The 17,575-nt window shown below is 41.0% G+C and overlaps 2 protein-coding genes across 4 annotated transcripts; one reads left to right on the top strand and one right to left on the bottom strand.

Annotated features, from left to right (window-relative positions):
* Positions 1 to 414: 414 nt before the first annotated feature.
* Positions 415 to 7,601, bottom strand: LOC109520803 (myotubularin-related protein 9). 3 transcript variants are annotated; one of them, XM_019878301.1, is made up of 11 exons: positions 7,293 to 7,601; positions 7,046 to 7,105; positions 6,637 to 6,745; positions 6,332 to 6,457; positions 4,086 to 4,259; positions 3,795 to 4,012; positions 3,125 to 3,286; positions 2,861 to 3,002; positions 1,023 to 1,243; positions 796 to 947; positions 415 to 556 (listed from the first exon to the last, which is right to left on the bottom strand). In XM_019878301.1, the coding sequence occupies exons 1-11, from the start codon at positions 7,475 to 7,477 to the stop codon at positions 453 to 455; spliced, it is 1,653 nt and encodes a 550-aa protein (XP_019733860.1). In that variant the 5' UTR covers positions 7,478 to 7,601; the 3' UTR covers positions 415 to 452. The 3 variants fall into 3 exon arrangements, with proteins under 3 accessions (XP_019733860.1, XP_019733861.1, XP_019733862.1); XM_019878302.1 differs by having other exon boundaries at positions 7,046 to 7,102; positions 7,293 to 7,600; XM_019878303.1 differs by lacking the exon at positions 7,046 to 7,105 and having other exon boundaries at positions 7,293 to 7,599.
* Positions 7,602 to 10,679: 3,078 nt separating this feature from the next.
* Positions 10,680 to 13,877, top strand: fam167b (family with sequence similarity 167 member B). Its single transcript, XM_019878315.1, has 2 exons — positions 10,680 to 11,094; positions 13,120 to 13,877. Exons 1-2 carry the CDS (start codon positions 10,816 to 10,818, stop codon positions 13,381 to 13,383), a joined length of 543 nt encoding a protein of 180 aa, XP_019733874.1. The 5' UTR covers positions 10,680 to 10,815; the 3' UTR covers positions 13,384 to 13,877.
* The last annotated feature ends 3,698 nt before the right edge of the window (positions 13,878 to 17,575 follow it).

Below are 17,575 nucleotides of genomic sequence, written 5' to 3' on the forward strand. Positions count from 1 at the left end.
TTTTCCCTTGTCCGGACTGCTGTGGTTTGCTGGAGGCCGGGGGTAGTGTTGGGGGATGCTCGTTGGTCCATGATTTGTTCCTAAATTATTCTTAAAGCGTGTTTCTTAACATTGTGCAATATAATACACCTTATGTATCAATTTTGTACCCCTGACAATAGTCCTTGCCACCTTGGAAACACACCTATATAGTGGAAAATGTACAAATATTTAGCCCTGCCTCAGTGTGGAAAGTAAGTGTGTGACATTGGTTCCAACTGAACCCAACTTTGGACAGTGTAGTAACAGTACACTCGAATAACCTAAATCTTCTCCCTAAGCTTTGGTTTCAATGTATAGAGAAATGACTTCATAAATTCTAAACAGGCAGTGGAAATGAGGACCAATATAAGATTCATCTTTGAAAACACACAATTCATGCTCTTCCCGATTACTTCTTTATTGATGAGTGTTCAACAGCTGAGTGCTATCTTCCCCCACTCAATGACCATATTCCTTATCTCCTCCTGGACCAATTCCAGGTGACGAGTCTGTTGGGTCCACCTCAGAAAATAGCCTGTAAAAAGATAAACACTGAAAACGTGACACGGAAAACTCTCATTCACTGTGGGGTGAATTTTTCTGTCAACATTTTGATCTGGATTTCTTACACAACCCCTCTCCTCTCAAAATTTGCTGGGAAAATGTTTTGCATTTCACTCTCAACAAATGAATGCTGATCTGAACAATACCTCTCCCATTTTCATGCCTGCAGAAATTAGTAAATCTTGAATCCATACGTGAACCAAAGCTCACCCCTCCATAGTTGTAAGGATTGTGGGTGGACTGAAGGCCAAATGGCCAGTTCATTTGGCTCATATAGTGGGTTATTGTACTGCTCTCTTTCCGTTGGCTTCAGCAGGGCCCGAAACAAACAATGAGTCTTGTCCTTCACTTGGAGAGCACAGCTGGAAAAGAAAGCCAATGGTTGGATGCCAGGAAAAATTCTGTACATTAGTGATAAAAGGGGAAGCATAACTGACCGTTCCATGTCGCTGTTACAGAGGAAGGTGCCATAGTCCGAGGCATAGGCTTCAGTAGCCAGCCTGAGGAGCAGAGCTTCAGAAAAGCCGAGTGCAAGGGGGAACTGGCGCCATAACTGCCACACACAGTCCAGCAGCAACAAGAACACTGGACATTCCTGCTGGATACGAGCATGGGAGAAGGCTGAGTGGGAACATCGCTGCTGGAATGGGTGTCCTGCCTGCAAGGTAGACATACAGTATGCAGCCATGAATTCATGTTGAAAACTATCCTCTACATCTATTCCATTAATTTTTGCTTGATCACATAAAAAACAAAAACAAAAAAAACGCATTGACACCTATGGTCAATCAATATACAGGTATACCCAGATTACCTCACTCATTGATAGGGATAACTCACAGAAAGTCTCTACTGGACAGATTCACACCCACAACCTTGTTGCTGGGAGGCACCATTCCTTCATACTGATCCAGATGCCGTAGCGAGCAGAAATATAACACTAAATATAATTCCATATGAATAGTCATGAGTAAAAAAGGCAGTGTGCTTGCTGTTCTATCATCCTGGTGCCCTACAACTTTCTTTGCACCACAGACTCGTTGTGTCACTTTAACCCTTTCAGGGACAGCGCTTACCGGTACTTACAGTGGACAGCTTATCATGTTATCAGGTTACATGGTGCATGAAAAGGTTAACGTATTTGATGACTGACGCAGAAGCAAAAAAAAAAAAAATCAAAACAAAAAAAACCCTATTGCACCATGATGATAAATGAAGTTGTTGTAATAAGAACCCTTTACTACTGTACTAAAAAACAAAAAAACAAAACAAAACAAAAAAAACCCAAAACGAAAAAAAAAAAAAAAAAACTCCAAGCAGCATGTTTGAAGCTGCAATCACACACGTGGTCATTGCCGTAACTTTTAGTGGCACATTATGGCCATCGGGCAGTCTGTGAGCGTTATGGAACAAGTGTGACTCACACTGTCAGTATAAGTCAGCCCTCACTCGGTATTGGCAGCGAGTTAACTTATGTTTCACTGGACTTAACTACAGCCTCTGGAGTACAGAAGGGGGAAAGCATTTACAGTAATTCCATTGAAGAATGCACGCACCCAGAAAAGCGCACGGCTGCACACCTTTACGTTCTTGTTTCACCCATCTCATAACAGTAACATGGTCCATAATAGTCTATTATAGTCAGTCTTGTATGCAACACTAATATTATGTTATAGTGAAGCAAGATACCAAATTTGCCAAAGGGTTTTCAAAATGGATGTAGCAAGTCTCATTGTGAGGCAGTAGACTTTCCGGAACACATGACTGACTTCTCTCAGTCAAAAGGCAAGGGAAAATAGTGACAACAGTGAAATATTTATATTATAATTAAAAATATTTTATCAGCATATACAATTCGGGGCAGCGCAGTAGCACATCATCCTCACACTCAAAAGATCTCTGTACAGACCTCTGTGTAATTCGCGTTTTCTCCCTTTGCATTTGTGGGACCTCTCCAGGCTCTCCCCACATTAGAAAAGAAAATACATATTACAGTAATTCAATATTTTAAAAATTCCAAAGGTGTGAATAGAAATGATTATGTGTCTATATATGCTCTTTGATTTACTGGCGACCAGTGCAAGGTGAACTCAGCCCCTCGCCAAGTCAACTGAAATTGACTCCAGCTCACCTAGGACTTTGAATTGGATAGGTAAAAACTGGTAAGTGGATACATACCTAGTGATATAAAATGTAAAAAAAAAAAAATTCATGAATACTAATGTAATCCTGTTGTATGAATGTAAAACTACAAAAAAAAAAAAACGACCTGTACCTGGACAAATTCCCTCTCTAGAAGTTTCAGAAAGCCTTCCAGTGTACGACAACTTGGGTCCAAAATGAGTTGTGCAAGAGTGCTAATAAGCAGTGTGGAGTCTGTCCCCTCAGAGCCGTGAACCAGGACTGAGTGACCATCTCTGGGTAAAACAAACAGGCATGATGCATGTTATTATAATAATAATAATAATAATAATAATAATAATAATAATAGTGATTAAAAAGGGAGCATTTCTGACAGAGGCGTATTCAGAGTGCCTACCTCTCCACACACTCTGCCAGCAGGCCAGCAGTTGACATTGCAGTTTGGACATGAGACAACCACTTGGAATTTTCGAGCTTACTGAGCCAGCGGTCCATATTCGGGGACTTGTCACCACAGGCATCCACCAGCTTGATTAGACTCTCCTGGAGTGTTTTCCCCCTGTATAAACATAAGTATTATCTACTGCAATTGTGTAGATTGTTTTCGACCTTTTAAACTGAGTACCACCTCAAAAGTATTGATAATTAGCTCTCCAAGTTTTAACATCAGATAGACTAGTGTGGCACCTGTCTCTTATTTTGGAGTGTGAAAATTGGCAACCCTACTTGGCGCTTGCATGAAAATCAGGATTTGCCTGCATTTTCACATGTGCCATCTGTGAAATTCTACTTGTAGTTCCTTATATAGTAGTTCCTCTTTGCACATTTCAAGAAAATTAATTTCTGTTCCTGCAATGTCAAGGATTGAGCGTTGCTCCTTTGACTGACAGCAAATTAACTTGTGTGTGTTTATGCCCCAGTGGCAGAAAAGTCCATTTTCTAACTGTGTCAACCTGTGTGTCTTTGCGAAAATACCAAATCTTTGTCCAGCCCTCCTTCACACAGAGTTCACCAGCTTGCCACTTACTGGGCACGGGAAAGGGGCCCATAGCGTGATATCCACACACCTTTCCATGTGCCTGTGTAGTCTCTTCCAGTTGCTGTAGCATGATTTGGACTCAAACCCGCCGCCCATCATCCTGGCTTGCTGCGCCTGCTGAGCTGAACGTGTGTCAATAATATAACCTCTGTCTGAGTCCCCGATCACTATCTGCAAGAGGAGCTCATCTTCCAAGCAACGCTTCCGGTTGGCTCCTGTCAGTGGCTGACTGCCGCGCAAAATGACCTGAAATGGGTTTTGGGTGCTTTTCAAAACAATAAGGCTACCGCAAATAAAAGTTGCGGGACGTTGGCCTCACCGTGCCATTCTTCTTGTGGTAGTAACAGAGGACAGGGAAGCGTCCCCCCTGTCTGAATTTGGCAACCTTTTTTAGCGCGTCATCCCCAATTGCCTTGGGGACAATGACAGCTGGAGGGTAAGAGGCGCATACTGAGTAGTCTTGGTTCACGGTGCTCAGTCTCCACCTTTCATGCTGCAAACAGAGAGAGCCCAGCGCCATCAAGGCATGACGGGGCAAATATGTGACTCAAAACCACAGGAAATAAAAGGACTCGTAGCACACACAGTATGACGAGGCTCTTTTGTCACCACTAACAAGAAATGTAATTGTACTAGGTCCTAGTACAACCTGGGTGGTTAGTTCTGTGCCTTATTCAACAACTTAATCCATGCATCCATTTTCTATATCGCTAATAGGTAAGCTGAAGCCTATTCTAGTTTACCCTGATCAACATGTAGGGGTACACCCTGGACTAGTCAGCAAACAGTGAAAGGGCACAAACAAGCATTTGTATTGCCATTGACTACAAAACGGATCATTTAAAGCCTTAAATTCAATTGACAGAAAGCCTGTGGAAAACATGGAAAGGCCCCTAGTTTTCAACATCAACCCTCAGAACTGTTTGGCAGATGTGCTACTGCCAATGACTTGTTCAGTGCTGCCCCAAAGATTCGAATGTTGGTGAATTTACTTGTTGAGTCTTAAATCCTGTGAGAGTCAAGAATTGTCAAAAACACAATCTCAGTCATGCCTCAATCATTCCACTTATTACGTAATCAAAATGCTGCATATTAATATGGCATTCGAGGACTGTCTTTTCACACACAGACAAAATTGTTGGTAGCCCTCTTTTAATGGAAGGAAAACTCACAGTGCTCACAGGAACAAAGTGAACCCGACACAAGTAAATAATAAATAAGATGTAATGAAAATCAATCAATGAAAATCAGACATTGCTTTTGAATTGGGGTTCAACAGATTTATGGAAATAAACAAACAAACAAAAAAAACTCATGAAACAGGCATGGAGAAAACTGAAGGTACGTACCCTTAACGTAATAGTTTGCTCCACAACCTTTCACTTCAATCAAACGATTTTTGAAATTTTCAGACTTCTGCAGGTATTTTTGTCCTCTCTTTATGACTAAACAGCTCCAATAATCTCAGCTTTGGAGGATGCTTTCTCGAGACCATGATTCCCAACCAGCGTGTAGGGGCACATTAATGTGTCGTGAGACCTCTAATGGTGTGCCGCGGGAAGTTATCAAATTTCACTTACCGGTAATGGTGAGAAAAATATTTCTTAATAACAAATAATGTATCGTTGTCTCTCAAATTATTTTCCTTTTTTTTCAGGGTGCCATTGTTTGTGTGCAGGCCTGTTTTATGTTTCTTTTTTTAATTCTGTTGAACTATAGTTCAAAAGTAGTGTCTGATTCTCAGTGTTTATTTTTCATTGCTTTTTAATTAATGATTTGATTTTGTCAGATTCTAGTTATTTCTTTGAGCACTATGGTTTTATTTCATTAACAGAGGGGGTACTGTATCAACAATTTTGTCCATGTGTGTACATGCTGCAATACTAAACAAATTATTTGTAGTTTTTCCATTAAGTTTGAAATGATCACTGGCCATCTACATTATATTCAAATTGATTGGCTGAGGGTATACCTGCGTCTCTACTTGCAGTTAGTCATGTGGAAGATCCGTAAATTCCCATATATCCCCATATATGTGAGACACAATGCTAGTTAGAGTGACATTTTCGTTCAGCATTTCTCAGCATTCACAGCAGATTTTGAGGGAGGAGCTATTATCAATTTACTGGGTGGGAAACCCCCATATGAAGGTGCGTCTTCTTTGTTCATCCCTCCATTTTTTAAATCAGTATCCTCATTAGAGTCTCAGATATGTTGGAGCTTATCCCAGCTGACTTCTGGGCAAGATGCAAGTTTTTTTTTTTAATTGTTCTTCAGGCAAATGTGTTGACATGTTTGGCCAAGCACTTCATGAAATTTGTATTGTTCTTCAGCAATAAAGAGGAAATTCTCAGTAAATGCCAGTCCCAGTGCTTCAGAGCGACTCACTGTTACAAATGTTAGGTTGCTGTTGGTAGGTAAAGCTGTAAACTGGAATGGGGTATTTCCTCATTCTTGACCCCCTCTATCTTCTGTTTCCCTGCCATTTTCCTGTCATGTGATTATAGGCTCAGGGTTAGGAAAACAGTGCCAAGAGACATACTGTATGTGTATTTTCAATCTTACAAGTTCTTCCATTTCAGCGTAATGTCTTTCAGGGGTTGAGAGGCCCCACGGGTCCTGCGGGCTGGCATTGGAGGGTCGGTAAAAGAAAGGATACATCTCTGCCACACAGTTCAGACAAGACAGGGTCTGGAGAAAACAACAGTTAATGATGAGAAACTAAAAAAGAAACAGATAAAAGCTTCCAGGTTCAGTAAGAACAACAACAATTATTATTATTAAAAATATATATAATACTAATGCATCACATTTAGATGGCTCTTTTCCACACACTGGACACTTTATGTAATGCCAATGATTTCATGTACCTCAATGGATTGTGCAATGTTAAGGCACTGCTCCATGCCTGGGATGTCAAGCTGTAGCACACGCAGATCTTTACACTTGATGACGATGGTACCGGAAGATTCTGTAGCTCTATATACAAACACAGAGCAAAACAATAGCTCCAATACCCCTAAGACTGCTTCGCAATTTAGATGCGCCATGTTTTGGCTCGAGCAGTGCAGAAAATTGGACTTGCACAACTTTGTTACATGGGCCTTCTGCTTGCTGTAAAAACTGAGTTTTGCTGCAGCACACAAGTACGAGCTGTTAGTAGGATAGCAAGCCGCACACACGACAGCGAGGAAGAGCTGTTGTAACCAAACATGTTTCCTGTGGGCTGCATAGGTGCAACAAACTGCTGACACATTGCAACACAAATGAGGCTCCAACCTGTCGCTGTGGCCGGCATTAGGAAAGAGGCTGAAGTAGTTCAAAAGGTTTTCCACGCTGCTTGAAACACATTTGAGGAATTATTTTGTTAGATAATGGACAGTTTAACATCTTATGTGTAAATTACCATATGATTTAATCAAAGCTATAAATATCATGCCGCTCCACTATTGTATTTTAATATTATGAGGAACAAATATTATTAGACTATGCTTATCTATAAGTTATTCCGTGTGCATCTCCTCACCTTTTCTCAACAGCATCAATGTTTCTGAGGAGCAGCAGAACCTGCTGACAGCTCTCCTCCTCCCTGTCCGAGAAGAGCAGGTGGTGGCCGGTGATGCACAGGGTGCCCTTGATCGAAGTGTGCAGAGGCTGCTGGAGCACAACATCTTCTACATTCGCTGTCTTGATGTGCTCGGAAAACTCCATTCAACCAAAGCCAAGCGCCAGCAAACCTTTCGAGTAAATAAAGTACCTCAACTTGAAATCACTTCCTCGCCTACACTAAAATGAAAGAAAACTACAGTGACGCTCCTCCTCCTCCCGTTTCTCCTCCTTTTCCTCCTCCCCTTGCTCTCGCTCGTCTGTTTCTCTCACGATCTGAACATAAATAGAAGTGGCTTTCCCAACCTCTGAGCATAGGCCCGAACATGCGCACATATTCTTAACACTTTTGCAAGCTGTTGCACGAGAGGATGCAAGAGTTACAAGTGCATTTCCTCCCTGTAGCTCAGTCTCTCTCTCTTTCGCTTACGGCTGTGTAGGTAATATGCAGAGATTCGCGGGTTTTTTTTAACGACTTTTTTTCTGAAAGAACTATATGAAAATATGTTATCGACATTTTCTAATGAGTGGCTTTTTAAAAGTTTTATTATTATTAGAAAATGCCGCACAGCTTTTCCTTGGAATTGTCATCTCGGCCCTGAAAGGAAACGTGAAAGAGCACACACTCGCACAGCAGTTTTGACTCTCAAAATGCGATCGCAAGCTGCAATATAACCAATAACCACTAGATGGAGACACAGTACAAACATGTAAATGAAAGGGTGCATTGATTCATTACACTTGGTAAAGAGAAACCATTTGACAGTGGACTACGGCGTGAAAATTATGCACAAACTTCTTAATTTTTAAGGAACCCTTCGACAACGTGGTAATTTTTCACAAAACAAACCCTCAAAGTACTTAATGTTCATCCTGTTGCATTTGTGTTTATTGCAACTGTTACTACGTAAAAAAAAACCTATATCAAGACAAAACAAACAATATATGTTGTGGATGATGGATCACATCTACACACGAGGACATTTTTTCTACTCCTACGCTCACACAAGAAAAACCCTCAATGATGACTAAAATAAACTGAAACTGACAAAATAATGAATAAAAAAATTGTGAAAAGTAACCACTGAAAATCAGGCATTATTTCGGTTTTGTGGTCCATCTGAATAGACTTAAAAAACAAGCTCATGAAAACCGCACAGACAAAAATGATGGGATAATCACTGAAATAACCTCAGACTAATGAGACTGGAAAGTGCTGAAATGCATATTTACTAGCCACAATGCTTCTGAGACAATGTTTGACCGTGACTATTGGGGCTTTTTCAGGACATATGTTCAAAACAAAAACAACAGCACTGTAGGCCTACTGTGAAACAAACAGCAGCCTCCGCTTTGTTCTGTGAGTGCTTTGCTTAATCTGGCACAGAAATCCTAACCCTATCAATTCTGGGACAAAATGTGCTCCCTGATCTCAGAAAGCTTGGCCACAGTTTCGTGTCATGGGTCTTCTAACAAGATAAAGACACAAACACACAGCTAATGAAAACATGAACAGCTAAAAAAAAACAACTTCAAACTCTTCTGAAGAGTCCTGATATTATTAGACATGTGTAAAAGAAGACGAAAGGTATAGCTTGAAAAGGCAAACTTCAGATATGCGAAGGTTGACGTACTTTGCTCATGACTAGAGGGCCAACGTACCTGCCGAGTTGCTAAAATACTGTACTTGTCGACACATGCTGAAGTCTGTTTGGCAGTTACAGAAATCACTTAATTGCAATATTCCCTCAAAATGTTGTGCAATAAAGTTAACAATAAGTTAAGCATAACCATCACTTTTGTCCAGGCCATTTTTATTGTTTTATTTTTAAATCATTCTGTTGGACGACACAAATAAAACATTGCTTGATTTTCATTGGTTAATTTTCAGTTTTTATTATAACTTTTGTTAGTTTTTCCCGTGATCATTGTGGGTGTTTTCCTTTATTTATCAGATGGATATCAATAATTTTGTCCACATACGTAAAAATATTTGAGTTTTTATGTTCGTATTATGGCTTATGTTTTATGATAGAGCTCATGTACTTTGTTACAGCTACGATTATTAAAGTGGTCTATGAATAGGTTAAGTTGAGATGAGAGTTGAGGTACAGAAACTGGTTTAATAGTAAAAGTAAGGATCAGGATTTTTTTTCCCTCCCGAGCCAAAGAAGGGAGGGCTTGACCAATATATAGTGGGGGGCTGAGAAAAAAAAAATCATTTTCATGACTTCCCATTTTTAACATAAAAGTATAATCCACACTAGTGGTGCGCCATAGAGACGTGTATTCAACATAAGGTATGAATTTGCCCGAAAGTAGCGATTTGGACTTTACTGTCCAATCACAGTAATTGATTATGTCTTTGTATCCCCTTTCGTGTGTATTACTCAATCAGTGTGACAGAAATGCCCAAACTGTATGGCCCCATCACCTCGCTGTTTACGCCTGTTTTTATTGGAGAATACTTGCTGCACACTATTTTGAAACCTTCTCACTTACAGGCTGCGGCCGGCGCTCCTTCAGGAGTTGGTCCAGGCTCATTTTTCCAATCACCCTCTTCTTCTTTACCCCCCTGGGAGAATGTTGGGAGGGAATTATTTTTTATTTTTTTAACTAAGCGATCCATTGCTAAGATGGACTGCAAGATAACTCTAACCTAAAGTGCATTCGGAAAGTCACTCCAACACCCGTGCACTATTCTGAGAGTGGGTGTGTTGGAGAGGTGGAGTGTGCTCCATTCTCATTAATTTCCACACGCAGCCATCACTGGCACGCCGTGCCCCCAGTTTGAAGTGCTTAGTACCTTGTACCTTTTTGGTGGACTCTGAATAGCCAAACAACAAATTTTAGCAATGCTCTAAATTTCCAAACGGTGTCAGTTAACCAGTGTGTGCTCGGAGATTGATTATGGCCGCTCCCCTAATGCGCAGGTGAACTAAAAGACTCACGCTGGCGCTCTCTGCCCTCACAAAGAGACACGGGGTAGAGCTGCAGCACAAACACGGAAAGAATAATCTGAATTGGAACAGAATGGCTACTTACTTGTGAACTTTAAAACATTTTTTTAAACATACATTGCTTATGAAGAGCTTTCTGACGGGGCTAGAGCCCCCCATAGCCCCCGGTCTAGCACCGTGCCTGGTGAGTCCTAATGATGATTACAATACAAAGGGGCCTACAGCGTCACTTGAACCACAGCGTTTCGTTTGAGGCGACCAATCAAATTCAAGTATGTGCCTACATAGCATTATGCAACCCAATTCAAAGGTTTGCCGCTGCCTTATAACATAAGGTCTGAGTTTTCTACCACACTTAAGTAGGCGTCGGCGCCGTGGGCGGTCACTGTCTCTATCCGCTTATAAAGGAAGTGCGGCGGACCTTTTGCGCGTCAATAGCCAAGTGTCCAGCAACAATCTCAGTGAAATCCACCCCCTGCTCGCATGGATTCCCAACACTCTGCAGACGAGGGAGACACGGAAAGTCTGGACAGCTTGAAGGCACTAACGGAGAAACTCAAATTAGAGACTCGCAGACCGTCCTATCTGGAGTGGCAGGAGAGGCTGTTGAGCGGACCTTGGAGGGACAAGAATCCATCAACTTCACAGCAACACGATCGCGACCATTCAGCTTCAACGCACAGCAATCCAGACGTGGTCGTGCGAAACATCTGTGGCTTTGACACTATTGATGACGCCTTGAACTTTCTCAGAAAAGAGTTGGTGAGTGAGGCAGGAGAACTGTTGCGTTTGTTATACTGTACCTGCACCCATCGACCACTACATTAGGTACACTTCCAAGATTCATTGCAAGAGCCCGAGAGCCGCTTTGGATTTTCGAAATGGACAGATGGGCCATAGGTTTGTCTCATTTTACGTTGCATTTATTATTTAACTGTAATCAAGCAATCAACCATTTGATTAAAATATATTGAACATGCCAAATGCGTAGGCTAATGTAAAGTATGTAAAATTGAACCTAACCATCCATCCATTTTCCCGAATTGCTTATCGCACGAGGGTCGCGGACGTGCTGGAGCCTATCCCAGCTGCCTTCGGGCGGTAGACAATGTAGACAGATAGACAAACAACCATTCACACGCACAGTCACTCCTATGAACCGTTTAGAGCAGTGGTTCTTAACCTTGTTAGAGGTACCGAACCCAACCGGTTAATATGCACGTTCACAGAATCCTTCATAAGTGATAAAAAAAAGAGTGTGATTTTTTTTTCCAAATTCAAGACATAAAAAACGCATTTATGAAAAAGAGAACACAATTAAACACAATTAGTATAATTATAAAGTATACGTTTTTTAATTGTGCACAAAATGAAACAGACAGTGATGGCCAAGCCGGCGTGTAATAACTAATTGACATGTTGAGTTGAGCTGTCTAAACCTCCATGGCAGAGGCTCTGTCGAATCCCTGAGACCGATTCACTCACCCAGGTTAAGAACCACTGGTTTAGAGTGTTCAAACAGCCTATGCATGTTTTTTTTTTTGGAATGTGGGAGTACCCGGAAAAAAATCCAGGAAGGCACGGGGAGAACACGGAGCCTGGATTCAAACCCCCGACTGCTCCACTTTGAGACGGACGTTCTACCCGGACGGCCACTGTACCATCCTGAACCTAACTCAACAATTCATAAATTTAACTTCCTATCACTTTATTACATATATGAAAACCTGATGTGCTTGAGTGAAAAAAAGTCATCCAAAAAAGTTTTAAAAATGTATTTTAGGATTTGCAAGAGGGAAATATAAAATTAATTCAACAAATATTAGAGGGCTCATGTTAATTTCAATGCTTGGTGGGCCAGATTAAAAAAGTGAGCGTGTCACATTGTCCAGGGAAGGGTGGACCAAGTGTGGTCACACTTGGTCCACCCTTCCCTGCCTGGGATCGGGAAAACTCTGATAAGCAGCTCTCAAGATGAAGAAGTTCACCTACACCACTGCAAAATTACCACCGCAATAATAATTAATTTAAAAATGCTATAAGATAAGATAATAAAGATGGAGAAATTCCCAGTTCACAGCAGCAAAGTTATGAAAGGAAGAAGTAGAAGAACAAAATATAGGAGCTGCTGTAAAGGCAGCCACTCTCGCGGCGCCATCTTGAAGTCAAAATAACAAATTAATACAACACAACACATAAAACACACACAGTCATTCACTCTTAACCACTCTTCTGCATCCTCTTTGTTGTATGAAGCAATTATAGATGAAAGAGGAGAGATCAAAGTGTCCTTTCACAGTGGATCAGGGACGTCATGCTGAAAATGTGCACCGCTCATATATAATATATAACGTAAAATGTATACCGCTCAAACATCATCTGTTAAAGTGAGCCTTATTATCTGTGTAAATTTTAAAAATACATTTTTGACTCAGCAATTTGCATTTGTGGCCGGTTGGTGCATATGTAAAAAAAAAAGTTGTGCAAAAATAAACGGAACAACGTCAACAAACCCTTTTACTGCCATTGTTGTCATGATCAGTATTTGTCTACTGTGTTGGTGGTTGAGATCGAAATGATTCTCTGTTCAAACACTCAATCACCAGACCTAAATAGTGTGTTGACCTCCAACATGGAGGTGCGTGATGTCACGAGAAAATTATCCATTACTTTACCACAACTCTTCTTTTAAATATAAAGGCTCACCTCACGTCGTTCACCTAAACTAAAATGCTTTCTGTCGCTGAAACATTGATTCTATCTCAACCCCCCCTTCCCCCATTTCAGAGGGAGATGCAAGACCAGGACAACCATCTGGCCCGTCAGCTGATCCATCTTCGTGGGGAGATCAACAAGCTGAAAGTGGAGCAGGTGTGTGAGCGCCACAAAGAAATGCTGGACAATGCGACGTATGAGCTGGAGGAGTGCGGCGAGGAGTCCGATCTGCTGTGTGACATCCCCATGAAAGCCACCTTTGCTCTGTCTACTCCACTGAAACATCTGGGCCTCACGAAGATGAACATCAACTCCAGACGTTTCTCACTGTGTTAAAGCCTCATCCATTCCTCCTGATGATGAATATTAAGTTCGACTTGACTTCCATCAAACACTGAGTGCTATTTACTCTTTGGGAGGTCCACAGTGTCAACAAAAGGAAGCTGTAAGCTATTTGCTGTATGCTTAGCGGTGTGACGTGCGTGGAGAGTGCACCAGCATGTACAGTATATGCCGCCAACACAGATGCACTGTTACATTGGATGAAGACTATTAGCACAAATTAGACTCATTATCAGGTACAACCGCACAATCTAATGAAAGTAAATGATCCCTTTTCAAAGAAGATCATGATCAGTTTTTGTTTGGCATTTTTTCTATGGTGGTTGTAGTTTGCGATGATGTAGATTTGCATTGCATCATGTTTGCCATCCTTTGCCGTCCACCATGCCTGTGAAGTTGTACACTATTGTTTACGATCCAAAATAAGAAGCATTTTAAAATAATACCTCTTCTGCAGAGTGAATAAAAAGTGTACATTTTACACGAGACTCTGCAGATTGCCTTGCAATCCGAAGTTCGAGTTTCAATCTTCAATTTTACTGTAGCATTGTCTTCCACGTGCTTTCCAGAAATAGGATGATTGATGCCTTGAAATTGTGTTGATGAGAGTGTTAAATGTGCAGAGAGTCAGCTGGGATATGCTCTAGCTTACTATGTATGACCTTGGACAAGATCCATCCATCTGTTCCATCCATTATTCCATCCATTCCATTCATCCATCCATCTATCATTCAATTATCTGAAGCACTTATCCTCACAAGGGTCACCGGGGCTGCTGGAGCCTATGCCAGTTGTCTTCAGGCAGTAGGCGGGGTGCACCTTGAATTGGTTGCCAGCCACTCACAGCCCTGGACAGGATCGTGGTTTAAAAAAAAAATGGATCCATCGTCTGTGACCAGCAGTTGCATATATTCTTTGGGTCAGGCTGAATTTGAGATTAAGATCATAGATGGCTCCGTACAATCATTTTGAATAACAATGGCTTCTTCAATTCTAATTCTATTTCAGAAAGAAATGGGCCTTCATATGTTTCTATTTTTACTTCCTAAACTTCAACATAGAAAGGTTAAGGAAAATAGTTGGTTCCGAAATAATTTTTAACTGAAATAGACAACTTAATTTATTTTGCTCAATCATGATACACTTAAATGTGTAGAAGTGTTTTTTAAGAAACCAGGTCTTATTGAATGTCAGGTCATTCTTTTTTGAAGTGCATAAGTAACATGAGTTATGAAAGGGTCAACTTTTTAATGAGTTTTATGATCACGTTGATGGCCGTTTTAGCCATGTGGTCTAACACCAGCGTTTTGATATCTCCCAAACTCCAAATATCTCGATGGCCTTCTCTTGACAAAGACAGGGTTTTCCATTACAATGTGCACAAGGTAGCAAACTTGTTCTGTTGCTTAGCGAGATTTCTTGTTAACAATATCAGCTGGATTTATGAAAAATTACATATTTTCTCTTCAAGGATTTATGTTAAATGTTAAAAAAAAATCAGTACATAACTCTTGTAAGATGCTACTGTAAAATGTGTCTTCAATGGCTGTATATAAAATGTAACTGAAAAATGCAGTTGTAAATTGTCTTTGCAACTCAATATTAAAGAAAAACTGCTGTCTCTGACATATTTTTAATATTTATTATAAATAGAGTCAGGGCTCGGACAATACTGGAATGTTAAAAGACCGATTGAGAATTGTAAACATTGACACAGAATTGACAAGAGAACTATTTGAATATGGCCAAATCTTGTTATTCTTGTTTTCCTATTTCCACGATAGGAGAAGGTCTGAGAATGTTATCAAGTGTCAAATATTTACACTTGGTTTGCATGCATGCTGTTTACGACACGACAGGCTCTATTTTCGCGCAAGTCCCGAATGGAGAGTGGCGTAACTGTGCACGGAGCCATTAGCATTTTCGCAGATGTGTGCAAAATTGAGTTTAATAACACTCTGACTTGCGATTGGATGATTTTCAAAACAATTGACTATAATGTGTCTTGTGACATAAAATGAGGCTAGCAGAAATCAGTGCTGCCTGTGGTTAGCATGTCTGCATCGCAATCAGAATGTGTGGGGTTGGATCTGCTCGGACCTTTTTATGTGGAGTTTTCCGCAAACACGCATTACAAAAAAATTGCATACTAGATTGATTGAGGCCTCTGCATTGATGTGAATGTGAGTGAATTGTTGTATGTGACTGAATGGCAGCAGTAGGAAGGGGAAGCAAGTGAGACAGTGCCTCCCCTGCTGGCCATTCTCTGCAGATGAAGAGTAAAAAATATATATATATATATATATATATATATACACACACACACACACACACACACTAAATACATTAAACTATGTTTCATTTTTGTTCGATGGTCCATGCACTGCCATGTGGCAGTTTTGCGTACCGTTGCTGCAATGCGTAGAAAAAGCCCATAGACATGCATCAGCACTTGGGCTACCCTCAGGTGCTTGAAGACATGCAGACTTAGCCGCCATCCTGAACCTGGGTTCCAACGACGATCTCTTCCATCAAGTTGTATTTAGCTAATAACTGGGTTTGGCTGCAATTAAATTCATCATAGCTTATTAAATTCTGTACCGATTTCGACACTTAGAAACATCAGACATGCAGTTCAGATACCAGACCCTGAGGTAAATTTATAATTGGGACTTTCATAACATTAATTTTAAAGGAAAGACCAAACCTTTTTTTTTTTTTGTAAACAAGAACTGCAAAACAACAACAACCCAACGAAAATCAACTGAAATGAACTTAGATTAAATATTCTTTTGGCTTTCTTGCTATAAAATTGTTGAACAGTCTGGAATTGATTGAAAAATAATTACAAGCATTGAAAACCAACATTCAAAAATTCAATCTTGACCTTTTTTGAAACATGTTTCAGTGAGGGCTGGTCGGTGGGCCAGTGGTTAGCATGTCGATCTCACAGTACAGAGGTTGTGGTTTCGATCCTGGCTCCGGCCTTCCTGTGTGGAGTTTGCATGTTCTCCCTGTGCCTGCATGAGTTTACTCCGGGTACTCTGGTTTCCTCCCCCATTCAAGAAACATGCATGGCAGACTGACTGAACACTCAAAAATTGTCCCTAGGTGTGAGTGAGCGCGGATGGTTGTTTGTCTCTGTGTGGCCTGCGATTGGTTGGCAACCAGTTCAGGGTGTCCCCTGCCTACTGCCGTAAGACAGCTGGGATAGGCTCCAGCACTCCCCGCGACCCTTGTGAGGAAGCTGGTCAGAAGGTGAGATCAACTTCATATATTTGTCAATCATCACTTTTCAGGATAACTTGACCCACAACTTTTGTCCATCTTGTTCGTCATCATTCTTGCATTATTAAGTCACCCATTATGAAGGCACCCGAGGGGGGAGGGTAGCACCATAGATATTGTTGGACATAATTAGTCAAAAAAGAAACTAAATATGCAGCACCGTGCCCTAGTGGTTAGCTCATAATTGAGAGGTTCAAATTTCAGAAGTTTGGAGTTTGCATGTTCCTCCGGCTTCTTCCCACACCCCAGAAACCTGCATGGTTGGTTTATGGCAGACTCTAAGTTGTCCATAGGTGTGCATGTGACTGTGTATGCTTGTACCGTATGTCTATGAATGCCCTGCGATTGACTGGCAAATAGTCCACTGTATAGCCCACCTCTCAAATAGCAAAAAGTGAAATATAAAATGGGCGGATAGAAGAAACTAAATATGCCTTGGCAGAGTGCGGCCTCTGTGTGAAAAAGAACACCACAGAGACTACTGCAGGATACAGATTATAACGTGCCCTTACACCTCCACTTTGGAAGTGAAATTAAATAGGAAAATGCATAGAAGTAGCAGTACCTCGAGGCCTTATTTGTCAGTGAGTGCTCACAATAAAGTGTTGCAGAAATATGTTTCTCTTGCCACTGTGATATGGCCCGCAGATTGTTTCCCCTTGACCTTTTCCCCAGATGTTTCCATTGTTATTCTAAGAACAGAGGCTGACACTTGAGTGGAAATAAAGCACATGTCACAGATAAACCTATCAGTATACTTCATTTAATCGGGAGGCACCTTTTAACTTTTTATGCGGTAAGGCTGCTCTCCAGGAGTTGTGAGCTTGCACCTGCTTCGCGAATGTGGGAGGTGGAGGTTGGAAAACATGATGATAGTATCACACTTTGACTGTATAAT

This window comes from Hippocampus comes, unplaced genomic scaffold (assembly GCF_001891065.2).
Source record: "Hippocampus comes isolate QL1 unplaced genomic scaffold, H_comes_QL1_v1.1 scaffold470, whole genome shotgun sequence".
NCBI classification, from domain to species: Eukaryota; Metazoa; Chordata; class Actinopteri; order Syngnathiformes; family Syngnathidae; genus Hippocampus; species Hippocampus comes.

Coding starts and splice junctions, on each gene's coding strand:
- LOC109520803 (XM_019878301.1), bottom strand. CDS start 7,477: ATGGAGTTTTCCGAGCACATCAAGACAGCGAATGTAGAAGATGTTGTG. Junction 7,106..7,292: donor ATTGATGCTGTTGAGAAAAG/GTGAGGAGATGC, acceptor ATGTGTTTCAAG/CAGCGTGGAAAACCTTTTGA. Junction 4,013..4,085: donor ACCACAAGAAGAATGGCACG/GTGAGGCCAACG, acceptor AACCCATTTCAG/GTCATTTTGCGCGGCAGTCA.
- fam167b (XM_019878315.1), top strand. CDS start 10,816: ATGGATTCCCAACACTCTGCAGACGAGGGAGACACGGAAAGTCTGGAC. Junction 11,095..13,119: donor ACTTTCTCAGAAAAGAGTTG/GTGAGTGAGGCA, acceptor CCCCCATTTCAG/AGGGAGATGCAAGACCAGGA.